General features: G+C 36.0%; 3 protein-coding genes across 3 annotated transcripts; 2 read left to right on the top strand and 1 right to left on the bottom strand.

Annotated features, from left to right (window-relative positions):
• The first annotated feature begins 9581 nt into the window (after nucleotides 1-9581).
• On the top strand, nucleotides 9582-12164 carry LOC103943109 (probable xyloglucan endotransglucosylase/hydrolase protein 28). The gene is made up of 4 exons (XM_009353309.3): nucleotides 9582-9774; nucleotides 9935-10035; nucleotides 10541-10749; nucleotides 11318-12164. Exons 1-4 carry the CDS (start codon nucleotides 9582-9584, stop codon nucleotides 11823-11825), a joined length of 1011 nt encoding a protein of 336 aa, XP_009351584.2. The 3' UTR covers nucleotides 11826-12164.
• Nucleotides 12165-15245: 3081 nt separating this feature from the next.
• Nucleotides 15246-18638, bottom strand: LOC103943110 (anthranilate synthase beta subunit 1, chloroplastic). The gene is made up of 9 exons (XM_009353310.3): nucleotides 18575-18638; nucleotides 18304-18487; nucleotides 18032-18189; nucleotides 17405-17475; nucleotides 17215-17252; nucleotides 17003-17113; nucleotides 16752-16848; nucleotides 15969-16104; nucleotides 15246-15450 (listed from the first exon to the last, which is right to left on the bottom strand). The coding sequence occupies exons 2-9, from the start codon at nucleotides 18413-18415 to the stop codon at nucleotides 15346-15348; spliced, it is 828 nt and encodes a 275-aa protein (XP_009351585.1). The 5' UTR covers nucleotides 18416-18487; nucleotides 18575-18638; the 3' UTR covers nucleotides 15246-15345.
• Nucleotides 18639-21279: 2641 nt separating this feature from the next.
• On the top strand, nucleotides 21280-26550 carry LOC103943111 (RNA demethylase ALKBH10B). Its single transcript, XM_009353313.3, has 8 exons — nucleotides 21280-22023; nucleotides 22487-22609; nucleotides 22977-23074; nucleotides 23155-23272; nucleotides 24445-24564; nucleotides 24674-24786; nucleotides 24885-25039; nucleotides 25524-26550. Exons 1-8 carry the CDS (start codon nucleotides 21408-21410, stop codon nucleotides 26251-26253), a joined length of 2073 nt encoding a protein of 690 aa, XP_009351588.2. The 5' UTR covers nucleotides 21280-21407; the 3' UTR covers nucleotides 26254-26550.
• Nucleotides 26551-26888: the final 338 nt, after the last annotated feature.

A 26888-nucleotide genomic window follows, 5' to 3' on the forward strand; every position in this document is an offset into this window, starting at 1 on the left:
AAGTAAGATTTTTTATTGACTCTGCAATCTTATAGTTTAGCGTCAATTTACGTACCAACATTATAAAATATTGTTTCAAAAACATAAGGTAGCAGATAGTCTAAGAAGAATCTCATTTTTGAAAGAATCTCCTTACCATTGCTCTTATACTATTGACAGGGAAGAGGAATGTTGAGCTGCTGGACAACCTTGTGTTGCACGTAATGTTTTGATATCTTATATATTGATTCTTAACTGCTTTTGCATATTTTTACTCTATTTTCAAAAAAATTAGTTTAGTGCGACGCAAGTGGATGCAGCAAGTAAAAGAAAATCGAGCTGTATCCAATTTCTCAATGTCTCGATCGGCTATGATCTAGTTACTGGTTTCATGCAGCAAGAGCAAAAGTATACTCAACGATCTTTAGATTCCTTTTCGGTGTAAATTAAAAAGTGGGCATTATTATTTTAATTTTCCAATGCATGAAATATAAGGCTTGTTTAGGAAGTGTCTTTAAATCGATGAAAACATTTTTAGTGAAAATATTTTTGAACTAATTTTTTAGTAAAAATGCAAGTAAATTTCTTGCAAGAAGCACTTTAAGTGCTTTTGAAACCCAGAATCATTTCTCTAAAAGTACTTTCAGTTATTTACAACTACTTCCCAAATGAGCCCATACTTATTATAAAAAAATATCCAATGGAGACTTTAAGGAATGAGGAAGCTGAAATCTTGAGAAGAAAAAAACTTCAAATTTAGTGATTGATAATAAATCTTAGTACCCTAAAGGTGGGTTATGTAATATAATGTCTTTTTTGTCCTGAACTTTCTAGGAGTAGAAATAGGAAATAAATTAAACAAATAACGAAATATTGAAACATTCTAAAAACTTAGAATGGTAATAAAACATAGTAAACGATAGATTTCGGTTGAAAAAAACTCTTATATGTCATAATAAAGTACTGTGTTAGACTCGTAGTACCGTTCTCTTTGAAACTATGAGTTGCGGCCGGCCGGGATCAAATCATACCAAAGCACAAGTTTGTAAACCATTCTTCTTGCTGTCAAATTTGCATTTTTTAATTTGATCTATTCTGCCATTTGATTAACATCATATACATAGACATTTTGGTTCATACAAAAAATTTAGATGCATGACAATAACACAAGGGATAGATCAAGTTAACATGATAGTGGCATGTATTTCTTGTGAATGTCTTTTGTAAATACGTACATCGACTAGTAGGCAAAGGAACATCTTTGGCCAGTATATATATCTATCATATCAGATGTGCACTAATTAAAAGGCACGCCAAAGTTGAGTGGCCATGGATGATATTGATCTTGTTTCTAAATATCCGTTCTTACAGTTGTCCAAGAAAAAGACTTGCTAATCAAGAGATATCAAGTAAATTATAACTCATAATTTAGACAAATTCCTATCAACTAAATTTTGTACCTGTGATATCTATATATATTCATAACTTGATTTATTTATTTTAACTTAATATGTAAGTCAACATCAAACGATTATTCAACTAATATTTGCAGTTCAAGTCACAACAAGAGAGGAACCTGCAGCTAGAAACCATGACCTAGTCCAGAAAAAGGTTAAAACTAAATACCATATAGCACGCGCGCGCACACATATATATATATGTGTGTGTGTGTATATATGTTAGGGTTTTGGGCCGTGACCATGTATAGCTAGCTGGTCGTAATTAAATTAATTATACAAAGTGGTTGGGATATTTGATTAATCTTGCTACGAGACATTAGGGTTCATTCATCGATGAGAGATTAGCTTATAAGATGAAAGCAAATATCCATATCTATATCTTTTACACACACACACACACACATACTTATACTATTAAGAGAACCCTCCGTGTCAACTTTTTTCCTATTTTGTCCTCACTTTTGATACACATTATTGACAAAAAGGAGGGCAAAATAGTAATTTTGTACCTTTTGACAAAATGACAATCATATCCCTATTTTTCCTATTTTACCCCCTTTTTTTAGAAAATAACAATCATATACTTGTTTTCCAATTTTACCCTCACTTTTGATGCACAATATCGACATAAGGAGGACAAAATAGAAATTGTTCACTACACAATGTGTGTGCTCTCTGCTAGTGTGTGTGTGTGTATAATGCGTTCTCAATTAAAATGCCTTTATTATGTTTTTTTTTTTTTTAACAAACAATAGTGGAAGTGTGAGAATGGGATAAGTCTTACAATGGGCTTATCATAATAATGTGGTCCAACTTCGGCTTTGGAGAGAACCAAACCTAAGACCTCTCACTTACAAGCAAAGATGATTACCACTAGACCGCAGTACTAAGTAACGATCTTTATTATATTAGCAAAAACAAAAATAAAGAAAATAAATTACCACTTTAACTTTGAAAAACTTAACTCAGAGGCTCAATCAAAGGTGTGACTTAACATGATGTTAAAACAACATATATGCATGAAATGAAAGAAAAGTAACAAGAAAAGTGGCAAATGTGTGAAATGGGGCTAGCTTTAGCTGCAAAATCGTGAAATAAGAGCACACCAACGCTCCCCCCTCCATCTCCAAACCATATTTTACAATAACTGCATTTCGTGCCTTACTTTACACTTTACCACACTAATTAGTGTGTGCGCACCACTCATGTTGTTACAACAAATTAAGGATCCTTTCCATAAATTTTTTTTTTTTTTCATAAAAAAAAAAACATACAAATGAAATTGTTATCGAACAATTCTAAAATTAACTAAACACACAAATGACACCCACAAATTAGACTGCTCATTATGCGGTTTTACCGAACTTCCTCTTTCCTTAGTGTAAAAATATCGATGTACTAAAAAATAAAAATAATAACACCCACTTCACACTTCACATATCAAATGTTTTCTTAATAGAATTAGTTCTACTGTGAGTCTAAATTAACTGTCAAATATCATTAATTTAAATGATAGTCTACCATTGTGTATTTAGTGAAGCAATTTAACGAAAGTTTCAACATCGAATGGAAATAAATCGTCAAATCAAACCACACCATTCGGGGTAGTCTGGTACCCTGATATATATTTGTTTAAGCCCCAATGGCCATCCCGACAAATAATAGTCATGTTGTACATCTTTTTCTGGTAGTATAAGCAATAACACATTGAAAATTAGGTTCTGAGTCCTGACGTGCCAACACGCACGTAATAGGGGATGAGAAAGAGAAAGATAGGCAAAGGAGTGAGGGATCGGAGCTCGCTTTAGGTTAACATGTCGGGAGTAAATGATGTAAACGGGCCTACAAATATATGATCACAAATATTTTTTTATGTACATATTTAACAGAGGATGCGATGCAGTAGTTGTTGAAGAAGGAGGTGCCCACCACAGTGTACATATATTTATAATCTTTATTATTTTTGGCTTCATGCTCCGTTCGGTGGAATGGTATTTTTCCTAAACTGTCTGTTTAATTTCTTCCACGCACCATGGTTTTCACAGTGGAAGTTTTAATTTTAAAGCTTATTCTGGACAGCTAACGGCTATAAAAACAGACCCATCAATTATTTTTTCTGTTATATCTATATTCTATTGTTTAAGTCGGAACTTATATCTATCTGTCTGGTATATTTTTAAGAGAACTTTAACTCCAAAATGTTTTTTTTTTTTTTTGTTGGTACTGTATAAAAATTAAATTTACTTGAAGATCATATGTATTTAACATGTTACGTGCATATATTACAGAATATTATACGTACAGAAGTTTTTTTAGTTAGACAAATTACACATGCATGCAGACAAACACATGTAATCAGTTGCCTGCAGTTGGTTAGGGTTTTATATAAACAACGTTAACTGACTAAAATGGTCCTATGACAGAGAAGCTTATATATAGTACTGTATTAATATATTAAGGGAACCATATATTTTTGTTGGTGATCAATGCATTATTTACCAAGAATTCTCTGGTCTTATCTACGACTCGTTTTATAATATTGCAACTTGAGGCAAGACGCTTAAGAGAGCAAACGCAATTATTCTGGTTAATTATAGCCAAGTGACGTTATGACTAATATATGTTTAATGTGAACTTCAACTAATAATATGAATCACTATGATTAAGATATATTTCATGTGAACTTCAACTAATAATATGAATCACTATGATTAACTTATATTTCATGTGAACTTCAACTAATAATATGAATCATGTAGCTACTTGTTTTTGCCAATAGTATTGTCGATCCAAAATCAACTTGTTGAATAATAATTGAGATTTTCCATCATTTTGGAAGCGTACATGACATGCTAAATTAACAAATTAGAAAATTAGTGGAAGTTTTAATTAAAAAAAAACTATCAACAAATGGATGGAAAGTTGGAAACCATGGAACATAAAAATGTCTCAGCACAAACTTAGGGCATTTTGTAACATGGTTTGTAAACTGTGAATCTTCTTGATCGTGGTCATGGGTAGGGTGCAAGTCCCAGTTAGCCTCTTCAGGGCCTGGAAGGAGTGTATATAATTATGGTTTGTCACCAATTATCCCCATTTTTTTCTTAAAAGGGAAAAATCATTGATTAATGAGTTGTGACTACTAAACAATTAAACCAACACCAAGAACAAGTAACACTAACATAAGAGTTGGTTAGTATGTTATTTTTACAATTAAGACAATAATTTTACGGTATATTTTCAGCTAAGTACGTACCAGTCAGTCTCTTCACTATAGCTCGACTGTATTATCTCTTGTTAATTTGTTTGTTTTTCGTAAGTCCTAATGGAGGCGTTTACATCATTTGCAAGAACATTAAGTATTGTAAGACAAAGAATGATGGAGCAAAGGAAAACACTACTAATTATCCCAATTGTTTCATCATCTAGAACACGTCAAAAATAATACCTTCAATTGAAACATTGATACATATTTCATCACAAATCATAGTTATAAATAATCTGAATCTGATATTATATTTTGTTAAAGATTTCATATTATCATGTGAATTAAGATGATAATATCTATAAAAAAAATATTATTCACATAAATAATTGTAAAGACAAAGTATATATTATAGTACAAGGTGGTAGGGTTTACTACATGAGAATTCATGAAGATGATGTTGAGGATAGTGATCCAATGGTTAATAAGATGCTATTTGTCATTAGATAAGAAAGGTTGTTAGATGAGGTAGTTATAAGGTAGCTTAAGAGATAAGCTTTAGTAATGAAAAAGAGTATAAGTATGTAAGTATCTCTAACAGAAAGTGTAATGAAATTCTTGAAGATTAATCATTGTAATCTCTCTCTCTCTCTCTCTCTCTCTCTCTCTCTTTCCTCCGAGCTATCTCTGTTCTTATCTTCTTCATTTCTTCTTCTTCATCAGCATATTACAGTAAGGTTTACAGATGAAAGAATTGGATAAGTCATTTTCCTGTGGGCGTGCTTTGAAATGTGATAGAGAATATGTATAGTACATGGTAGGTTTTGCTACATGAGGAAAAGGATAAACCCTAAAATCGGCGCGGGAAGAAAGAACAAAGAAGGCCACCACCAGGTCTACCACCCACGACCCACCAGAAGCCAGAAGCCAGAAGCAAGAAGCACAGAGAAGGTCAGGTCATCATCCTCCTCCTCGACGGCTTGCGTGGCAAAGGATAATGTACATCTCTACGCGAATAAAAGTCGCGGTTTTCCTGGACCTCGTGACACGTGCTTGAGAGCCATGGAGTGGACCCCACTCCCAAATTAAAATCTTAAATATGAAAGTGTGAGATGGAAGAAACGAAGGAAAAAGCTCGATTTCTTAAACGGCAGGCAAACATGCCCCCAGGAGCTTAAGAAACTATTATTTTAGGTGTATTTGTTTTGGTCGGTATTATTTATCAATTTTTTTGTTGCATTATTTGTGTTTTTATTAATTTACTCCTTTACTTTGTGTTTCTGTGGATGCAAGCGACTGGAACTAAGAAATTTTATCCAACAAATTAAGTATTCAATAAGAATAACAAAATCCCTCTGGAATGCACACAAAAAAGTTGAGAACTTACATTTATGCAAAGTCATAATTTGACAACAACTCTCTGTAACATTTTGACTCTCCCATCACTTTTGAGTCAAATATATATAACTTTATAATCTCAATAAAGATTGATTGAGTTAGTAAGGATCGTTTTCTTCGCAAGATCAAAGTTTAGATTTGAATCTCACTGCTGGCAATTCCTCTTGGTGGGAGACCTGTAAAAGCTAGAAAAAAGACTAAGATCTTCTCCGTAAGTCCTCAAAAAAACTTTAAAGCCCTGATCTTGGGAGGGGTAGTCTCCCCTCCCCTAAACCTTTTTGTTACAAAAAAAAATACATATAACTTTATAATTTGTTATTTTTCTGTACCAAAAACAGCCTTAATACGTATTGGGCTCTATGTCCCACATTCTCAAATAAGCAATCCTAACTGTTAGATAAAAGACAAATGCTAATGAGACTCTCTTAAAAGTAGGATTTTCTGCCATCTCATGTTTTTTGTGCAATGTTTTTGGTACAATATTTTATAACGGCATAAAAATTGACTTTAAACTGTGAAATGACAGAGAATTCATGAAGAATCTCACTTTAAGAAAATCTTCTTAACATTTATACGAATAAAATTGTCATCAAGTCCCAAGAAATCCACAAAAAACCCAAATATTAATTAGCAAAACAATATTTCACAACTCCAAGATAAACATCAGCCGTCCATCTACTGATCTTGTCTAATGATCTTGGCTAGTGGACGGGTGTAGATCCTGCAAACCTCATGTGCATGGAATCCACCAGTACCACAGGCAGCATCAATGCATCATCCTCAATGCAACGTCGGGATGATCTCAATCTCATAATATGCTAGATACCACACGTCATTCACCATGCATCGAAAACCCGTGGGCAAATGCCATGGCGCCACGTGGTATATTGCCATGCAAGATTCGCTAACGGCGTATGTTAGCACCATCTAACTTGCGCCTATTTAACCGTTGGCGCCGAGATGGAGTCCATTCAGCTGCTCCACTAGGCAGTCCCCGGTTCCCGATAATCTGATCTATTAATTAAGTTAATTAACCAAGATTAGTGACTAATATAATGCTCTTACCCGTTCCGCGTGAAATGTGGGGCCTAATCAGGGGGAGGCGACGCCGTTTTCAACGGACACGGACGTTAAGAGAGGGGGTCACCGCTCAGGGGACTGTGCTTAATTCCCTTTGATGGGATTGTCCCGTGATTAACGGCGTTAGGAGCGGGTACCTTTTAGGAGGCCCATGAATTACGGTGGGGCCCTTCAACGGCTACTTGGGATTTGAGGTGTGAGTGGGACAGCGTGTCACGTCAGCTGTGCGGCACCGTTTTGCCTAAATGGAATTTACTAAAGATGGAAAAACCAATTTCAAAAGCCACGTGTCAATTCCTCTAAGCGCCGAAATTAGACGCTGGCCGCAGATTGTATTGCCCACACGCTTGAAATTATTTACCAGATTGCCATCACAATCCCCTTGTTGTGCCAAATCCGTAAATATGTGGTGTAATATGAGGGTAGTTTAGGAAAGCTAGATGCACTATTAAGTGTCAAAAGAGACGGCGCCTTGGGCGGTTGCCTGATTGAGAATGCACCCAGCTGCTTTTCCTTTTCTATTATTTAAATAAACCTTTTGTTTTTAAAAAGGATAAAAGAGTTTAAAGGTAAACTTCTTTTTGCCCCAAAAGTCTTAATAATAATTTTTTTACCCGTAATGATTCATGCTTTCCCACTTGTGTGCTTGGATATGTTCTACAATGTGCTGCAAATACGGTTTAATATACTAAGTTTTATAATACAAGTGATTAATTTTTTTTTTTTTGTAAATATACGAATTGGTGTTTTGGCATTGAAAATTTTCTTAGCAACTTGATAGTGCTATTCTTATCCCCGCTACTGTCCTCTACTTTTATTCTTTATTTTCTTTTAATGCAATTATTTGAGCACTTTATACCTCTTTTAAGAATGTGGACTTCTTGAAAGATTAATATTCAAGCTATGACTATTTTATTTCAAAGTCTTGAATGAGGGATAAAGTGTACGAAATCATTGTATGAGGAATAATGGAACATAGAAGAGCAGCGTGTATGTTGGGCTCTAATTATGGGGGAGTAATACCGTTATATTAAGAATTAGTTAATATGTGTTATCGTTGATTTTAGCGTATATCTAAACTGTAACGATATTTTAAAATCATGTTAAGATGTTTTATAACTGAAAGTCTGAAAGTTATAATTATTTATATCATGACATAGTACTATAGACGACAGAAAAAAAATGTGAGGACGAGAAAGAATAAAGAACTCATTTTCAACAATCCACCAACGAGTTCTTAGACATTCTTAATGAAAAGGTAGGAGGCAATTCTTATTGAATTGAACAACAAAATGCGTCCCAAATGAGTTTGCTGTCTTGTCAATGCAATAATAAACCACATGCTTCACATGTTTTACTATAACGCACGATGACAAGTCATGAGTTTAGTCCAAACATATATTATTGATCATATTGCTTACAAACTTCCTAATACAGGTGAGTCCCATGTAATAGAAAGTTCATCTCAATTAGTGAGGAAAGTAGCAAAGTGGAAAATGGATGAAATGCAATTGCATCGTTCGTACAGCTGAGTACTTGGTATTTATGAGCATTACATCCTTTCTTTATAAAACGGTCCAAACCAGTAAACACGTAATTATAGTCTCATTTATAATTCACCAACCCCTGCAACATACAACATCCATACTTTGTTTATAAATTTTTATGATATATTCCATGTAATTTGATAAATCATCATATTACTAATATGGTTTATCAAGTGACTATTTATACGCGTGTCGTTTATGTAATGTATGACTGATAATAAAACCGATTGATAAAAGAATATATGTTTCGAATTGGATTCAGAACGACTCAAATTTGACTAAAATAAATGATAAAAATAATATCTAATTAAGTCAAATACTTAATCGTAACTAGTTTTTTCATGATCGCGTATCTTGATTAACAACTTCGAAAAGAAACTCCCCTTCATTAAGGATATTTTAGTGGCCCTTAATTATACGCGTTGACAGTTCAATGTCGATAAGAAGATAATTGCATTAAACAATTTTGGAAAGAATGACGTACATAATTTCTTTCTAAATATATTTTTTTGAGAAAAATTACTCTATAAATATAAATAAAATAAAATATTTGGTGAAAGAAAAAAAAAGAAACGAAAAAGAAAGGCGTGGAGCAATGTGCATATGGACGGAACACAGCTCAACAGCTTCCACTGACACTCGGCAATAAAAAGACTTCCCTTGGTGTTGTCTTTCTTCTCTCCCCCGTTAGCCTTTTGGCTCTCTCTCTCTCTCTCTGTCTGTCTCTCTCCCCATTGCTCTCGAAAGATAGAGATATTCTACACCTCTCTCTCTCTCTCTCTACATTTCTACATTTCTTTCTCTCTCTTCTCGTTCTTCCCCTTCTTATTTATACGACTCTGAATTCTGAAAACAAATAAAAAACTCAGAACAAAGAAAGAAAGAAGAACCATTTATTTTTAGGAGAAAAAGATGGGGTTTTTTCATCTGGAATTGTTTCTGTGTGCCTGTCAAGTGCTTGTTCTTGGAGTTGTTGCTTCTGCACCCTCCGGAAAGTTACCAGTCATACCCTTTGATGAAGGGTACACCAAGCTTTTTGGTGAAGACAATTTGATGATTCTTAGAGATGGGAAATCCGTCCATCTCTCGCTAGACGAACGGACAGGTCTGTAATCTGCTTCCCTTTTGGCTTGCTGCTTCGAGAATCATGTGAAAGGATTTTGAATTTTTGTTTTCTGGGTTTTTGAGGTGGCGATGTTTCATGAGTTATCTGACCTTAAAGTTGTTGTCTTTGTTTGGTTTTTGGTGACTCTGTCTGTTTGCAGGGTCTGGATTTGTTTCTCAGGACCTCTACCAGCATGGGTTTTTCAGTGCTTCCATTAAGCTGCCTGCTGATTATACTGCTGGAGTTGTTGTGGCGTTTTATGTGAGTTAATCCTGTTTTTCTATCTGATTAAGGTTTTTTAATTTTGTTTCCCTCTTTATTTGTTGTATGATTGTATCTTAGGTTGTATGTTTTTATCAATGAACTAAATAATATGACCCGAATTTTTACTTCAAAATTTTACAGTTCTGTAAAGATTCAATCTTTATGGTTAGCTGATTAATCCCAACATTTGTTTGTTGTAAATTTGATGGTGTGGAGCCCGGAAAATGTTATGGATCTAATTCTATCAATATCCCAGTTAAAAACTTGTTTTCTCAACCTTGTGAGATAACCCAGATAGGCTAACTTTTTACATTTAAAATGTCCATTTTGTTACCTGAAGTTCACACCCAGATGAGTATTTTCTTTCTTTTTTGTTTATGTTTAAGATTTCGGATGAATAAATATTCCACACTGATGTTTGCTTGTGTTTTCCTTTTTATTTTATCACTGAGCTGTTAAATGAATAGGGGAATATAGGTTCTAATCAGTTTAATGTTAACAGATGTCGAACGGCGACATGTTTCCGAAGTACCATGATGAAATTGATTTTGAGTTCTTGGGGAACATACGGGGCAAAGAATGGAGGGTTCAGACCAACATTTACGGCAACGGAAGCACCAACACCGGCAGGGAAGAGAGATACAATCTATGGTTTGATCCATCCGACGATTACCATCAGTACAGCATTCTCTGGACTGACTCTCAGATCATGTGAGCATCAATCAAAACTCGCCACTCTATATTTGGATTAATATGCTAAATCTATCAGTTAGCATATCAACTTTTTGTGAGCATATTTTTCCATATTATCACCAATAATGTTATGTTCTTTGAAGTCTGGAGTTTACTGTTTTTTGGGGTTTGATGTGATGCCTCTGTGTATGGCAAATGCAGAGGCAGGGTTTCTCCTTCTAGGAAAACACAGTAGATCACTTGCTGTTTTCGTCCTTTTAATACCGCCTTTTGTTTCTTCAAAACCAGCTGTTGGGTTTCTGAGAAAAGTAAAAAAGAGAAGGATGGGAATTTTGGTTTGAATGGTAGATACTTAATAAGTTTAAGGGACAGATAAACCAGAGTTTGGTTTGACAGACTAATACAACTACCATCCTTGGTGCAAGTTTTCGTTTTAGGGAATAAATGAAAATAGAATTTTTTGTTATTCAAGGGAAAATTTTGTTCATAGCGATTTCTCGCCTTTTATTGTTTTCACCTCATATTTTATGAGTTCTGTGATTTAGATTTTGATCGCGTATTTGTTTCCAATGTCAATTACTTGCAGCTTTTATGTTGACAATGTTCCCATTAGAGAGTTCAAGAAAACAGAATCAATGGGTGGTGACTTCCCCGCTAAGCCAATGTCATTGTATGCCACGATATGGGATGGATCTGATTGGGCTACCAACGGGGGCAAATACCGAGTGAATTACAAGTATGCTCCCTATTTGGCCGAGTTCTCTGACCTTGTTCTACACGGCTGTGCAGTCGATCCAATTGAACAATTATCAAAGAAATGCGAAAACACCCGAAGTTCAGAATCGGTCCCTACTGGCGTTACCCGCCTCCAAAGAATGAAGATGGAGAGTTTCAGGAAGAAGCACATGACATACTCCTACTGCTATGACAGAATCCGTTACAAGTCCCCTCCTTCAGAGTGTGTGATCAATCCCCAGGAAGCTGAAAGACTGCGTGTGTTTGACCCTGTCACATTCGGGAAAGGGAGGCGCCACCGTGGAAAGCATCACCACCGGAGCAGAGTAAACCAGGCAGATGAGGCAACTTCTGTTTGAGAGGGCTGCAAGTAATGTATGGATATTGTGATTCGAACGAGCACTACAGTCACTCCATTGGCATTTGGTTGATATAGCGCGCTGGGTTAATTTTTTCGTTGTATAGTGAGTGGAGAAGCATAGATTTATTGAGGGTGGATAGAGTTTTACATGGTGTTTTGGGGGGTATGTGTATAGTTCATACAACTTTAGAATGCTTCCGTCCCTGGCTATCATTCATGCTTTCCTTTTGGCTTTACAAATTGAGATTTTCTCTGTACTTTTGAAAGCCCTCATGGTTTCAATAAATATTTGAGCATATATAAGTTTCTATGATATGTAGTAGGCATGGATTTTCTATCTGTTGTGTGCACTGGCATCATTATTTTTTTTTTCTACGGTAAACCGAAAAAACCGGTGTATGTGATGCACCAGAGTTTGTACGGCTAGATTGTGGCTGTCAAAATTTAGTCATGCGGTCCACTGCACTGGAGCGTTGTTTTGTAGGATTTACGTTATTATTATTTTTTAAAATTTAATTTATTTTGAACTTTCAGAATGGCCAACAGTTCGGGTCAATGGTCGTTGCCTTTTATCTTATAAAGTCAAGAGCTGCCTGCGCAGTAAACGTTGGGCTGATAGTTTGTCAATGGTGAATTGGAATCCAAGGTCAGTTGGATGTGACAAGAGCTGGAAAAATGGGTTCAGTATGTTGGATTTTACCCTTCACATTGAACTGTGAATGCAGATGGTTAGATTCTTGAAGGCTTCAAAGTTGGGTCCGTGACTTGGAAGGTGGAGAGGTAAAAGTAAAACCAAGTAAAATGAGGAAACAAAACCTGCTACACTTGATGACCCTGTAGAAATTGAAAAAAAAAAAAACACTGAATTTCTAGAGAAAACTGGTGGAAGTGTCCGACCTCGTCGTTTGTAGTTCAATTTACTAGAAAACATAGAATCTCTTATGTTTTTGTCTCATCCGACTCTACGTGTAAGTCCATTTACAAGAAACCAGAATCTCTGATGATTTGATCTTATTCGACTCCACGTGTTCCCAGCATTCATAAACCACTTTTGAATTTTGTTTTTTCATTTTTTTTCCTGAAGGGAAAAATAATATGAATTTCTCTGGAATAGTTTTCCTGGAAATTCTTTGGATCACTGGAGATAAGAAATGAGCTGTCAAAATATGGTTTGGTATGAGGCTCATTGGGTAAGCGGTAACTAACCCTAGCTGACATGAAAACTATGGTTTTTGGAGCTTTGTTGTATCACTGTCCGGAGCCCAAGCATAAAAAATTTCAGGTCACTCAAATTGAATTATGTGGTCTCTATTAATCTGTTTTACTGGCCCATCTTACAGAAAACAAATGTTCGAATCTCTCTTTTAAACGGTTCGAATTTCTTGATTCCTAAGCTTCAGACAGTGAAATCCAGAGAGAATCTCAACTCCTCTTACCCACTTGATTTCTGATGGTCTTTAACGGAAGGGAAGATGAAAAACGTTAAAAACTTTATGGCATGCTTATGAGAGTGAATGATTACAATCGCCAAACAAACTGTTACAAGTATATAATTAAATAGTCCAGCTATAAAATGGACGTCCTTTTTTTTATTTTTTTTTTATTTTTAACAAAACAGCAAGTATTGATACGTTATAGATATTGTTGATCACCATCGCAAACAAAACGTACCGAAATAAATATTTTGGAAATTATTAATATTATTGCAAGTCCATTGCTTTAAAGGACAGACGTCCAACAAAAGAAAAAAAAATAAAAAATTGAGCCATTAGGGTTTTCCTTTTCCTGTTTTTCACATCACCTTGGCAGCTTTAGCCTAATTAAGACTTGGTGGACGGTATCTACTTGTTAGCGTTTCAAAATAATCCAGCATCGAAAATCCAACGTGACTTCTAAAGTCTTTGTTCCAAAATCTTTCCACATCTTGAGCTTCGAAATGTTTTGTTTTATTATTGGATTAGCAGGAACATGAAATTTAAATTTAAAATATCTTTCGAGAAAATATGAACCGAACCGAAGTTACACTAACCATTATTTCTTCACAACAAGTCACTGCTTTAACATCTGCAGAAAAATATATGTTAGACTGATAAAAATGGTCAAGATTCTGTAACAAAAACGAAAACATTCAGAACCGACCGACCACTTTGGCTGAGTTTGTGCATGTGTTTACCAAACTAAATATATATTAAGGTTGATAAGTTGAAAACAAATACAAGGTTAGATGCATACTGTCGCGAATTGCTTTGACATCTGCTGCATGGTAATATCCATCTGACACAGCTCATCTTGTCTGCAGCATTATTCACTAACCCTAATACAATAGCCGATAGAATTAGAATCTTATACCAAACGTTATAACATTGGTTTAATTATATAATATACACATATATAGGACGGATCCGTGATACCACTTTTTTTACATAACTTTTGACATAAGTTTTCGTAGAACCCGCACCGAACTGTATTTCAACGACCTGAAAAGATAAAGGGTCATATGATTTCAGATTTGAGGGTTTTTTGGTAGGCATCATTTTTGAGGGAAAACTTAAAAGATAAGATGGTTTGGATCGTTGATATACATTACAACGTGGGCAACACAAAAACTTGTGTAAAAAAAGTAGGGTCACGGATCCACTCCCCCATATATATATATTTAGTTATATCTTTCACCCAAAACCAGTAAAGTTGCAATTTTATAATGCAAGTTAATAGTTTTTGTTAGATTTGGTAGGTCAAAATGCCTCAATGCAGATTATTTAACGATAGTAGGCGAGCTTAACTAGCGCTTCAGAGAACACTACTCAGGCTTCCAAACACCTTCGCTAGCCAAAATGTATTGGATGAAAGAAAAAGTAAGTTGCGATGGTGCTAGGGTTGGTTTTGTAATAAATATGATTAGGTTGGCTCTAAGTGCTTGTACTTTAATTACTTTCGACAATTACAAGAAGCAGATTTTGCTGTTTTGTGGACTTTATTGCATGTCTTTGACATCAGATCGGACCATTCTGCTTGCTTTTGCCTTTGTCTTTGCCCACGCGAGAGGGCTAATGCCTTTGCCATTACATATCTTAAAATAAATGGATAATTAAATGGCTTAAACACATCTTAGTGCCTATTTGGTTTGCAAATTATACTAAACGCAATTGTATAAATGATAATATATGAAACTACTAAGAAACAAGATCATTCGAATCATTTTTCGGTCCATGTAAGACTTGGGAAACAAGCAACTCACAAGCAACAGGGAGACCGAGATGTACGAGCAAGAACCATGTTCAAGAAACTGAGAATTCTAAGGGTAGTGCTTTTCACACACCTTTTCTCACTTCATATACGCCCCTCTAGTTTTGTAGCCGTTAGATTTAACAATGAAAGTAAAATCAACAGTCAGGATTAACAGAGAGTGTGCACAAGGTAAAAGAAAGTGCATTGATAACAAACTTGACTCATAATACATGTGGGTCTTATCACCATGCTACATTACATTGTGCAGAATCTGCAGATCAACCAAACCTCTAATTCTCAGATTCAGACTCTTTTTTCTCTATCGATTTAATAAAGTTACGCACGATTGTCTTGCCTTGAGAAGTTATGATACTTTCAGGATGAAACTGAACCCCCTGCAAATTTCAAATACATTTGGTTAGAAAGGAGGCATAGAAATCAGATTCAACAATTTAAGAGCTAATCACATTAAAACTAATTTGTTTGAGGCAAACTAGCTGCAATCCATCATGGCAATTTTTTTTTTGTTTCATGAATGTAACGTGTGTCAATGCATGTCAAAAGAAACGAAGAGTACCAGCTAACTGAACATCAAATTTTACGTTACATGATTAACGATTTTACCTATAAAGCTACAAATTCAATAAGCGCCAAAATTTACGTATAAAGCTACAAATTTTCAACGCAAAACATTGTCAGTAACCTAATAAAGGAATCTAAGGATCAGAAATGACGCCCACGGCAACTGCCTCCCAATCTTATGACTCTCTTCTTTATATGGTACACTACTTGTGCATTGAAGTGCATTTTCTGTAGACAAGGCAACTTATAATTTGTATTATCTAAATAGCACAACATTCTACCTATGCATAATAGTTTGAAAAGAGAGAAGAAAAAGGAAACTGTTTCATACTTGAAGATGCTTATATTTCTTGTGACGAGCAGCCATTATCAGTCCATCCTCTGTCCATGCTGTAATTTCCAGTTCTTCACCTGGGAAACTGTCCTTATCGATTACAAGACTGTGATATCTGCCAGCAGTGAAAGGGCTGAAAAGACAAAAGGAAAGTTACTTGTTACTTGTTACTTGAGTTAATGCACAGGATGGTTGAGAGTTCGGAAGGATATTCTTCGTCAATTTAATGATAAGCAAGGTCTTCTCATACTAGTTTATTATTTCATTACATTACAAACAACGGGAGAAACCTCATACACTAAATCAAACATTTCCTTTTAGCAACCAATCCAACCTAATATATGGTACCGCAACCAAACACCAGCCCCTACATGTTACTTTCAAATAATATATGGCCAAAGTAGTAGGATTTTTAGATTAATGTTCACATATATAATCAAGAATTTCAAATACAACTTAGTATTTGCTACTAAGCTTGCACAACAATGCCATTCAAGAAATGACTAATAATGAAATGCATTTTATGCAACATTAAAGCCTGCTTACACGAAAGCCACAAGGAACTATAGTTAACAAACGATCAACAAAGGTACAAATAGAAGTTTACAACAAGGTACCGCAATCATTCATAACGTAAAAAACAAAAGAAATGTAAAATGTGAGCAATGTTTGGAAATGGTTAAATAATAAATAGGATTGTTAATATTTGCTGACGGTTAGGGTAAAATTTACACTAGGAAGACATAAATAGGCATCACAAAAGGACAGAAAATTTCATACTTTGATAATCCTGAAAACAAGCTATCTTCCTCCTCGTTATAATATACAGGAGAGCTCTTCCCATGCATGACGCCAAAAGGAGAACGAACAATTTTCCCTGCAACGCCACAAACCCACGTGGATTATGATAAAGCCCACAATAAATAAGGGTACAATGAAAAGATACCATAGATAATCAAAGTACGTAGTCAAATGCATAACAGAAATATAAAGATTGTTAAAAAGCCTTTATCATATGCAAGATGACTTACCTCCAAAAGCCTCCCCGATGCACTGCAAACCCATACATACACCGAATAAGGGTACAATGGGCCCTAGCTCCAACACAGTTTGCAATGATATTCCAGAATCTTGAGGGGTGCCTAAAAAAAAGGAAATACTAGTGTCAAGATCTAATAATGAGTGATTGTTTCCTTTCCGAAACATCTAACTATGAAACATCACCAAAAGGTGCAGAACTGACCTGGCCCAGGAGAGATTAGCACTCCTCTGGGATTTTTCCTGTAATCATGGAAAGAAGCAACAGTTAGTAAAGTTAGATTCCTCGCAGTCACAGAGAATATATCTTTATATCATTATTGCTTCGCCACCCAATACATTGGGCTTACGCATCAGAAAAAAAGTGATTAAATAGGCAAAGTACAACTACTTACCTTTTTAGTTCATCAACACTTAGTTCATCGTTCCGATAGACTTCAAAGAGACATCCCAACTCTCCCATATACTTCGCATCAAAGAAAGGTATTAGTACAACGTCTTCTTGATTTGCAACCATCAATAAATAAAAGGACAGATAGACTAATTATGTTGAACTGCTTCGGGAATTCCCAGTCCCACCTGACCCTGGAAGAGGGCTTTTAAAAAATCTAGAGTGCTTAAAGCACATGAATTCAAAATCAAACGCATGTTCGTTGAGCATTCCTTGAATGATCATACATAATCTCGTTGCATTCTATTAAAAATTGAAAATCAAGGCGTCTCCTTTTCATATCTTCTCTCTAGTGCAGCAATCACAAAGCTAAAAGAGTCACAATGGATGGTTTTTGCAACTGTTATATTGAATTTTTGGCTCTAGAAGCTCAAACCTCCTCTGTTCGAAAAGGGAATCCTCCATGAATACAGAAAAGAGAAAACAAACATTCTGTGCAAAATAACTATCAAAGTGGAAGGAAAAAGATGTGAAATACTAACTCTATGTACATAAAAAAATCGAAAATTTAAATTCATCATTGTTCATGAAAGGAGGAAAATTCGAAGAGAAAATCAGTTATATTGGTAACCTGGCAGAGATTGTAGGTAAAGCTATCATAATTGTCTATGACAATGATGGGATTCTTGACCCTCTTTTCGGCAACGGGGGGCTTCGAGTTCTGTTCGGAGTCGGCCATTGAAGCTTTTGCGGCAAACCCATTTCCCAATTTCACACCAAATCGCAGTCCTGCACACAAAAACCACATCTTTGTGTCAATTTCACATAGCTGGGATGAGAGAGAGAGAGAGAGAGCGAGAGAGTGCGCGCGCGCGCGCGCGCGTGTGTGTTTTAGAGAGGTACGTGAGAGGGAAGATGAGGGCACGGCAATGGAGGTAGGACGAGGGGTTTGCAGGGTTTTGAAAGAGAGAGCGGGTTTTGATAGAGAGGACTGAGATGTCACCGTGGCCGCCATTGCTAGACAGAGAGAGAGGAGAGACGCGTCGCTTGAAATTCTTCAGTCCAATTGCATTTTGGTGACTTTCAACTTTGGAACAATTAAACAAGATTATAGCCGAGTGGTGCGATTGCAATTAAGTAAGACATTAAAATGATTGATTGTATGAAAAATTACCTTAACAAGACGAGAGATTCATCACCTCAATGTTTTGAGGTCGCATTAAAGACCTTGGGTTAATAGAGTACATCCACATCTGATATGTGCATAACAAACCACATTTAGTGCTTAAATTAAACAAGATAATAAAAATAAATAAAAAATAAATAAACTAATGGAACAATATCATCCTAATGGTTGCAAATCTTTTACATATGAATGACAATCCCTTGTTTAGTATGCTTAAACAAGCTTGGAATCTTAAATTGTGAGAAAGGGGACTAAAACATGAACAAGAGGAATTCACCGAAGAAGATCCTTTGCATTTTAGAAGAAAATAAGAAGTTTGGACAAAATCGATTAGCTGAAATTGAAAAAGATGATATTCACAACAAGCTTGTAGCTTTTTTTGGAGAATAACATTTTTCCTTGCTTTAAGCTTGAGTTCGAATTCTCCCAACACCAATGTCGTTTGAACAAAAAGATGCAAGTCTTACTTTAATTACGATGTCTTAAGTAACAAGTTTGTATCAAAAAGAAAAATTAAAGGCTAAGCAACACATAATATTTGAGAACATTTCAAAAATCATCATGCAGTTAAATTTAAAGTATTTGAAAAAAAAAATTTGAAACATTGGGGTGGAATTAAAAAAGAGCATTCTTCGTTCAGCAAAATTTGAGTAGATTCGGTGAATATCCAAACAAAGCTAACGTGGTTTTGCAAAATTATGGATAATCATATTTTTACATCAAATCACAAAAAAAAAAAACTGAAATATCTTTGTGAGTTTTTTAGAAATCCACAAAGATGGACTACTATAATAAAATCACCATTAGATCTCTTTTAAAGTACGATAGATAATATGCGTGGTCTATTTTTCAAACTCAAAAGTCCATGAAAAATTACCTAACTTCCCTTTTGAAAAATTTGCGAAGACGGCTCTTAAACTAAGTTCCGACAATTACACTATTGAGTACTTACAGCTAGCTCTTATATGGGTGGGTAAATTTAGATTCTATTTTGAAGAAGGGGAAAAAAAATATTTTTCACGCCATACACACCATGTTTAATTATGTTAATCAAGAGACCGAAATAAATGAAACAATTCAAAAATCTTAGCCGTCTAGAGAGAAAAACAAAGACAAAAAAAATCTGTCGGGCCCTTAGCTTTGAATCCGCAACAATCTTCTTAACAATCTTTCTTGGTCTCTTCTCTTTTTCTCCTTCCTCGTACTTTTGTTTATGGTGTATGATTTTGACTGTAAATGCCATATTTACTAACACTCAACTCACGTACAAACAAACACAAGATTCAAATGAAGTTATCACATTTGATATGAGTTTAGAGAGGAAAAAACATGAAAGTTGTTGAATTAAGTTGAGTTTAAGTTTAACCTGTACGACACTGTGAGTACAAAATCATATCCATATTGGTATCTTTTGCAATTGAGAATAATGCAAATTTGTTCACATATAAAACAATTCAAGCGAATTGAGATTGTTGTATTGTCATAAGTACATGTGCAAATGTATATACTAGACCAGACTAGAATTTCAGGTACCAAAAATGGGAACTTCTAACAACAAATAGTTGTTACAAAAGTGACGAAACTGAAATATTTGTTGACCAAAACAAAAGGAGAAGAAATTTGTGGACTCTTTGGGTTTGTAAGCAGCTCATTAATCTTAAGCTACAAGATTAAAAACTTGTTTGTAAGTATTTTTAAAAGAAAAACTAATGAAAAGGTTTAGAAATTTTGGATTTTAACAATAAGAATAAAATAAAGGATAAAGTAAATAGTATCAGGATTGACTTTTTAGAGTAAAAATATGATTTTTTGTTAAAATAAACAGTACCACGAGTTTTTCGTTAAATCTCTTATTTTTAAAATGATAGAAACAATTTTTAAAAAAAATATTTTTCAGTTCTAAAAGCATTTAAAAAGTTTTCTAGAAGAAACACTTTTCTAAAGATTGAATTCAAGAATTCATTTATATTTTTACTAAAAATTGGTTTGAAAAATATTTTCATAAAAAGTGTTTTTAAATCATGTTAAAAGCAATTCTAAACAAGTTATAACCCTAAATCCTATTAAGAAATTAAAGAACTAATCTAATACAATGACCAAAATGCCCCTATAGTCAAGATATGCTCTATTGGTTCCTTCCACACTGACAGGACAGAGCTCCCTCATCAAGGTGAGAGAGAGAGAGAGAGAGAGAGAGAGAGAGAGAGGGTTTCTCAGCCACCATTTTAGACCAAATGCGTGCTCAATAAGCCATTCGTCACCTTCCCCCACATTTTACACGCGCAGAGACTTAACATTTTCCACCAAAACCTAGATCTTATTCTTCTTCGTCTTCTTCTTCTTCTTCCAAACCCCACCACCCCAATCAGTACGCCACTCAGAGACCCACTCGTCCATCCCCAAATAAATATGCACGCAGAGAAAACGACTGCTCTTTAATTCTGCTTTCAATTCCCACAAACCCCATTTCCCAGATCTGACTAGTTGACCAAGCTCCGATTCTTCACCTCAATTCGCTTGAACCCAGCTGTTTCGTTGGATCGGTGCGATATTTGAACAATTTAAGTGGAACCCATCTCAGGTTTTGCATTGTTCTTGAGAAATTTTAAGGGTTTATTATTCTAAAAGTGGTAAAATTTAATATAGTTGTGGTCTTTAAGCTGATTCCTGCTAGAGTAGGGGTTTAATTTGGTGCGATCTGCTTGAATTTTGTGGGGTTTGGGATATAGCCGTAGGTTTGATTGATTGGATCTGGGAGTTACTGAGGCATGCTTTGTAAGTGATAGTAGACTTAGTAGTGAGTTTGGTGTAGTGGGTTCTGATGACAATGCCGTCGGGGAATGTGGTTTTATCGGACAAAATGCAGTTTCCTAGTGGTGGGGGCGGTGCGGCCGTTGGAGGCGGCGAGATCCACCAGCACCCCCGTCAGTGGTTCCCGGATGAGCGTGATGGGTTCATCTCGTGGTTGCGCGGAGAATTCGCAGCGGCAAATACCATTATAGACTCCCTTTGCCACCATTTACGTGCAGTTGGTGATCCAGGCGAGTACGACGTCGTTATCGGGTGTATTCAGCAGAGGAGGTGCAATTGGAACCCTGTGCTTCATATGCAACAATACTTTTCCGTTGCGGAGGTGATATATGCACTGCAACATGTTGCCTGGAGGAGGCAGCAGATGCAATATGATCCTGTAAAAGTGGGGACCAAGGAGTATAAGAGATCCGCTTCGGGGTTTAACAAGGACCAACAGAGGGCTGAGCATTTCAAGGAAGGACATAATTTTAGGACAGAGGTTCATAGTTATGATGGGAATTCTTCGGGGCTTGTTGCTTCGGAGAAAGTTGAGCGGGGAAGCGATGTAGCTGAGGAAGTTAAGCCCCGTGGCGAGGTTGGGAAGTTGGATGATAACGGTTTAGCGCCTGCTGGAGAGAAAAAAGGTAACTTTTGGGCTTAGGATTGGTGATTTCGTGCTCATTTGAACAAATATAGTAAATGCTGGTTTGATGGTAATCAAGTCCGAGCTTTAAAGCTGAACGACAAAGTCTTAATCTTTTGAAGAACATCAAGCTTGTCTTGAATATGTTAGTAATTTTTTTTTTTAAGTTGGCATTCACAAATGGTCGAGAAACTATCTTTTAGTAATTTTGAAATTCATAGGTTGTGACCTGAAAAGGAAAGTGTTTCACCAGGTGAGATTGCTCTCTTAAACTAGGAAATCACTGCAGGGTAAATGCACTGTCTTAAAAGTTGTACAAAAGTAGCAGCCCGTCTCTGAACTATTTGCATTGCATACACATGCAAAATTCATTTTAATATGCCTGTGTTCTATCTGCAGTATACAGATTCGGATAATTTTCAGTTGTAAACCTTATTGTAATACAGTTATGATTGCTGTTACAGATGCTCTTACAAAACCTCAAGAAGATAGCAGATTAAGGAGTTCAGGGAATTCACAGCAGACTATATATTGCAATTTAGAACCTGAAGTTGCGGTAGGAGATGGATGCACCTCAAGCTCTAAAGGTAACACACTTTGTTAGTTTACCTTTCTTTCATTACTTTGGGAGTTTTAGTCTGGGGGGAAAGGTTTAGATGTGGAATATAGATCTTTTTAGGAGGTATTACTAAGGCATGGGAAGCCTACCAGGTGGGATACCTCTTATATTTCCGTCTTTAGCATGTGCTTTAGATGATTTACGCTAGGGTAAATATGTTGAGAATTGTTCATCCCAATTCATGGTTTGCCATAATATTTCTCACTCTCTATTGCCTACTAAAATACGTACATCAACTCCAAATCTATCCTGACATGGCTTCAAAATGTGGTTTTATTTGATTCTATTTCTTCTACTATTGTGTTTAAACTTGGGATTATGTGATCTTTTTCCAGAGAATGAATCACATTCTATCCAAATTCAGAATGCAAAGCAGAACCTTCCCGTTGTTCCTAAAACTTTTGTTGGCAACGAGTTAATAGATGGAAAGACGGTAGTTTCCTCATTTGATACTGTCTTTTTAGCTTGAAGTATGTTATGAATCAGTAGGTTTTCTAACGTTTTCCTTTTCAGGTTAATGTGGTCGATGGACTGAAATTATTTGAAGGATTGCTTGGTGACACAGAAGTCTCCAAACTTGTTTCTTTGGCTAATGATTTAAGGGTTGCAGGGAAAAGAGGACAATTGCAAGGCGAGTTTAGCAATCCTTTGTATGAAAAACTTTTGGCTGATTCCAGTACTAAACATAAATCCGCCATGTGTTGTCATCAATTTGGTAGTTAAACACCATTTGAGCTGATCAAATCATCACCATCATCCTTACCCATGTGCTAAGCATATTTAATCTGCTACATGTATTCTTGCCTTTCTTTACTATTCTATTACTATCTCCTATTAAATTCACATATTTAATGTAGTTGTGTCCCATGTTAGTTTTGGTCAACATCTTTGTCATGTACCTTCCAATTAAACTAGTTTTAGGTTATAGGTGTATCTAGTGGTTTTTGTTTTATATTTTCAAACTACATAAGCTTACTCCACCTGTTATTTCTTTGGGCTGCTTCAATAATTTGTTTTGAACCTGTATTGAACCCTTTGCTTTAAGAAATGATCTTTGAAAAAAAAATTGTGTCAATGTTTAGCTCAGAGCAAAGGGTTCAATAAGCGATCTAATAAATGATTGCCTGAACTTATATTGTTTTTTAATTCTCTGTTGAGGATCTCTCGTTCCCTCGCAAACTTTTTTTGTTCCCTTTTCTTTTTATAGGTGAGGATTTGGATGGCTTAGTTTTAACATTTTGAATGTTGTTTTATTCTTACATTTTCCTTAAATCCTTTCCATCCTAACCTGCAAGACTATTGGTTGTCTTACCCCTGAAACCTTTCGAGAAAGTTTTCAAAATGCTTGTACTAGTTAGTGTTAGCGACTCTAATATCACTTGTGTTTGGTATTATTGTATCTACACTATGGTCTATGTTATTTGTGTGGGCGTGTGCACATCATGCCAGGGAAATACTATTATTGAATTTCTAATCAAATTTTGGTAAGTTTGTATTTCATAATTTCATTAACTCTCAGAAGAGTACTGTTTTTGGTAAACTAGAAAGCACACCTGACAAATTTAAGTTCTAAAGAAAAACACTTAAAGAGGCCAATTGGAGAAAACGCCCTCATCTATCCACTTCTCATGCTATAATTGATTCTAGTTGTGAATTTCCTTTGGTGTTATAAAGTAAGTTGGGTTTTTCTCTAAATTACTGAGTTTGAAGTGTTTTTTCTGTAAAGTGTGATGTTATATCCAGGGCTTACGTATGAAAAGCCCCTTGCGAATAATATATACTCTCTTTTTCTATGCAAAGCAGCTCAGACATATGTGGTCTCAAAGAGGCCCATGAGGGGACATGGAAGAGAAATGATTCAATTGGGCCTACCTGTTACTGATGCTCCATCTGAAGATGAAATTTCTGCAGGAACCTCCAAAGGCATGTTGCAAATTACGTTGGTCTTTTAATTTTTGTCAATATAAGGAAATGTCTATTCACATTTTATTCAAATTCCATTTGTTGATTTGTCTATAAATGAAATCTGTAGATCGGAGAATAGAAGCCATCCCTTCCTTGCTGCAGGATGTTATAGATCGCTTGGATGGGATGCAAGTTACGACTGTGAAGCCAGACTCTTGTATCATTGACTTTTATAACGAGGTTGATATTGGTTTACTGTATCTTCTTCTAGGTTTCTATAATTGCACAATTTTCTGAGAGTCATAATGTTTATGAAATTTTGTGACAATTATTTGTAGGGAGATCATTCACACCCTCACACGTGGCCACCTTGGTTTGGAAGGCCTGTTTGCATTCTGTTACTGACAGAATGTGACATGACTTTTGGGAGAGTACTAGTATCAGACCATCCTGGGGATTATAGAGGCTCCCTCAAGCTTTCTCTTACACCTGGGTAGCCTTTCTGACCGCTCTCATTTGATAATATTTATCTTCTTCAGTGTGAACTTCATTTTGGTTTGCTGCTGCTTCTCTTTTATGTACTTTATTTATTGTCATCTTTCTAAATAAAGTATTGTAGGCCGAGTAGTACTGGTTTAAAAATATCGGAATCAAGTTAAGGTTTCTTAGCGGTGAAACATTGAATTCTGATGACCTAGTAATGCTTGCAGCTTTTTTAGAAGTTGGCTCTATCGCACCCATTAGAGATCGATACATTATTCATACTAATAGAACACATTTTCCTTGTTGCCTTTGCATGCCGGAAGAATATGAGTTGAATATTCAGGATCATGGCATAGTTTTCTCACATCCATATGCAATTGTCTTGTCCTTTCTTTTGATCTTGCATATGAAATCGTGCCATCATTTATAACTTAAAGGCTGGTTACTTTCATTTGAGATTCCTGACACAAGGTGTTTGATCATGAACGCTGCAGATCCCTCCTTTTGCTGCAAGGGAAATCCACAGATTTTGCTAAACATGCAATACCTTCTATCCGAAAGCAACGCATACTTGTTACTTTCACAAAGTCTCAACCAAAGAAATCGATGATGAGCGATGGTCAACGCTTTCCTGGACCTACTCCAGCTCAGTCATCTCACTGGGGTCCAGCATCTGGTAGATCTCCAAGTCACATCCGGCATCCTGCTGGTCCCAAGCACTATGCGGCAGTTCCAACAACTGGTGTTTTGCCAGCCCCACCAATTCGGTCCCAACTTCCACCTCCAAATGGCATCCAGCCATTGTTTGTGCCAGCTCCGGTAGGACCAGCAATACCTTTTGCCACAGCAGTTCCCATGCCACCTGTTTCAGCTGGATGGGCAGCAGCTCCCAGGCATCCTCCGCCTCGCATCCCTCTACCTGGCACTGGAGTTTTCCTCCCTCCCCCAGGTTCGGGTAACTCATCAGCTCCTCAACAGCTGCCTTATATTGCAACTCAAAAGAGCCCTGCTGTTGAGATTCCACCCCAGATAGAGAAAGAGAACGGGTCTGCAAAATCCAACCATAGCACTACGCCTTCTCCAAGAGGAAAGTCGGATGGGAAAGCTGAGAGACACGAGTGCAATGGAAGGGCGGACGGAACTGGCAGTGGAAGAGCAGTCGTTGAAGAAGAACATCAGGACTCCGACAGTGTGACACCAAGCAATCAAGCCGGAGCAGTATAGGGGAGGGAGGGAGGGAGAGAGAGAGAGAGAGAGAGAGAGAGAGAGAGAGCGAGAGAGATTAAGGAAGAAACAGAGTAGAGGCTGCAAACTGCAACGAGAGTTGGAAACAAATGTAAAGAGCGGCGAGAGTGGAGCTAAAATCGTAGTAAGCAAGAGGAACAGGCGGAAGAAGTTACCGTTTCTCTTTGGGAGGATGGATTGAGAGATCATCCCTTTTCCTCTTTTTGTTTTTTGGTTAATCTTATGTCACATCAACTCTTACACTAGTAGTTGCAAAGCAAACCACGTTATGAATCATCCATCTTTTCCTCTTCTTCCTTCCCATCTTTTCTTCTCAAATTTTGACGCCTCTCTCTCCATCTGATTTGATTGCTCATCTACATATGAAATCGGACGATGTTTGATTTATTTCTTAAATACACGTGCTTATTTCTATTTATGATACATCATTTAGTTTGTAATTTTAATATCCGAATTTAATCTTTCTAACATTATTCTTGCCCTAGTTCGAAACCGGGCAGAAGATCTCTCCTTTAATACACCTAACTGGTTTTCAAGAATATTCCTACTTTTTCATTGAAGTAATTTTAACCGAATCTAAGTTACGAGGATGTGAATTTAAAGTTGTAACTAAC

This window comes from the organism of the source record quoted next, unplaced genomic scaffold, assembly GCF_019419815.1.
Source record: "Pyrus x bretschneideri cultivar Hongxiangsu unplaced genomic scaffold, Pyrus_bretschneideri_v1 Contig22, whole genome shotgun sequence".
NCBI classification, from domain to species: Eukaryota; Viridiplantae; Streptophyta; class Magnoliopsida; order Rosales; family Rosaceae; genus Pyrus; species Pyrus x bretschneideri.

Excerpts from the sequence above, each read along its gene's own strand:
- LOC103943110 (XM_009353310.3), bottom strand. The coding sequence starts at position 18,415 with ATGGCGGCCACGGTGACATCTCAGTCCTCTCTATCAAAACCCGCTCTC. Across the intron at positions 17,114-17,214 it reads GCTAATCTCTCCTGGGCCAG|GCACCCCTCAAGATTCTGGA; the intron begins GTCAGTTCTGCA and ends CCTTTTTTTTAG. Across the intron at positions 16,849-17,002 it reads CATCGGGGAGGCTTTTGGAG|GGAAAATTGTTCGTTCTCCT; the intron begins GTAAGTCATCTT and ends GTGGCGTTGCAG.
- LOC103943109 (XM_009353309.3), top strand. The coding sequence starts at position 9,582 with ATGGGGTTTTTTCATCTGGAATTGTTTCTGTGTGCCTGTCAAGTGCTT. Across the intron at positions 9,775-9,934 it reads CTCGCTAGACGAACGGACAG|GGTCTGGATTTGTTTCTCAG; the intron begins GTCTGTAATCTG and ends GTCTGTTTGCAG. Across the intron at positions 10,036-10,540 it reads GAGTTGTTGTGGCGTTTTAT|ATGTCGAACGGCGACATGTT; the intron begins GTGAGTTAATCC and ends TAATGTTAACAG.
- LOC103943111 (XM_009353313.3), top strand. The coding sequence starts at position 21,408 with ATGACAATGCCGTCGGGGAATGTGGTTTTATCGGACAAAATGCAGTTT. Across the intron at positions 22,024-22,486 it reads GCCTGCTGGAGAGAAAAAAG|ATGCTCTTACAAAACCTCAA; the intron begins GTAACTTTTGGG and ends TTGCTGTTACAG. Across the intron at positions 24,787-24,884 it reads TCATTGACTTTTATAACGAG|GGAGATCATTCACACCCTCA; the intron begins GTTGATATTGGT and ends AATTATTTGTAG.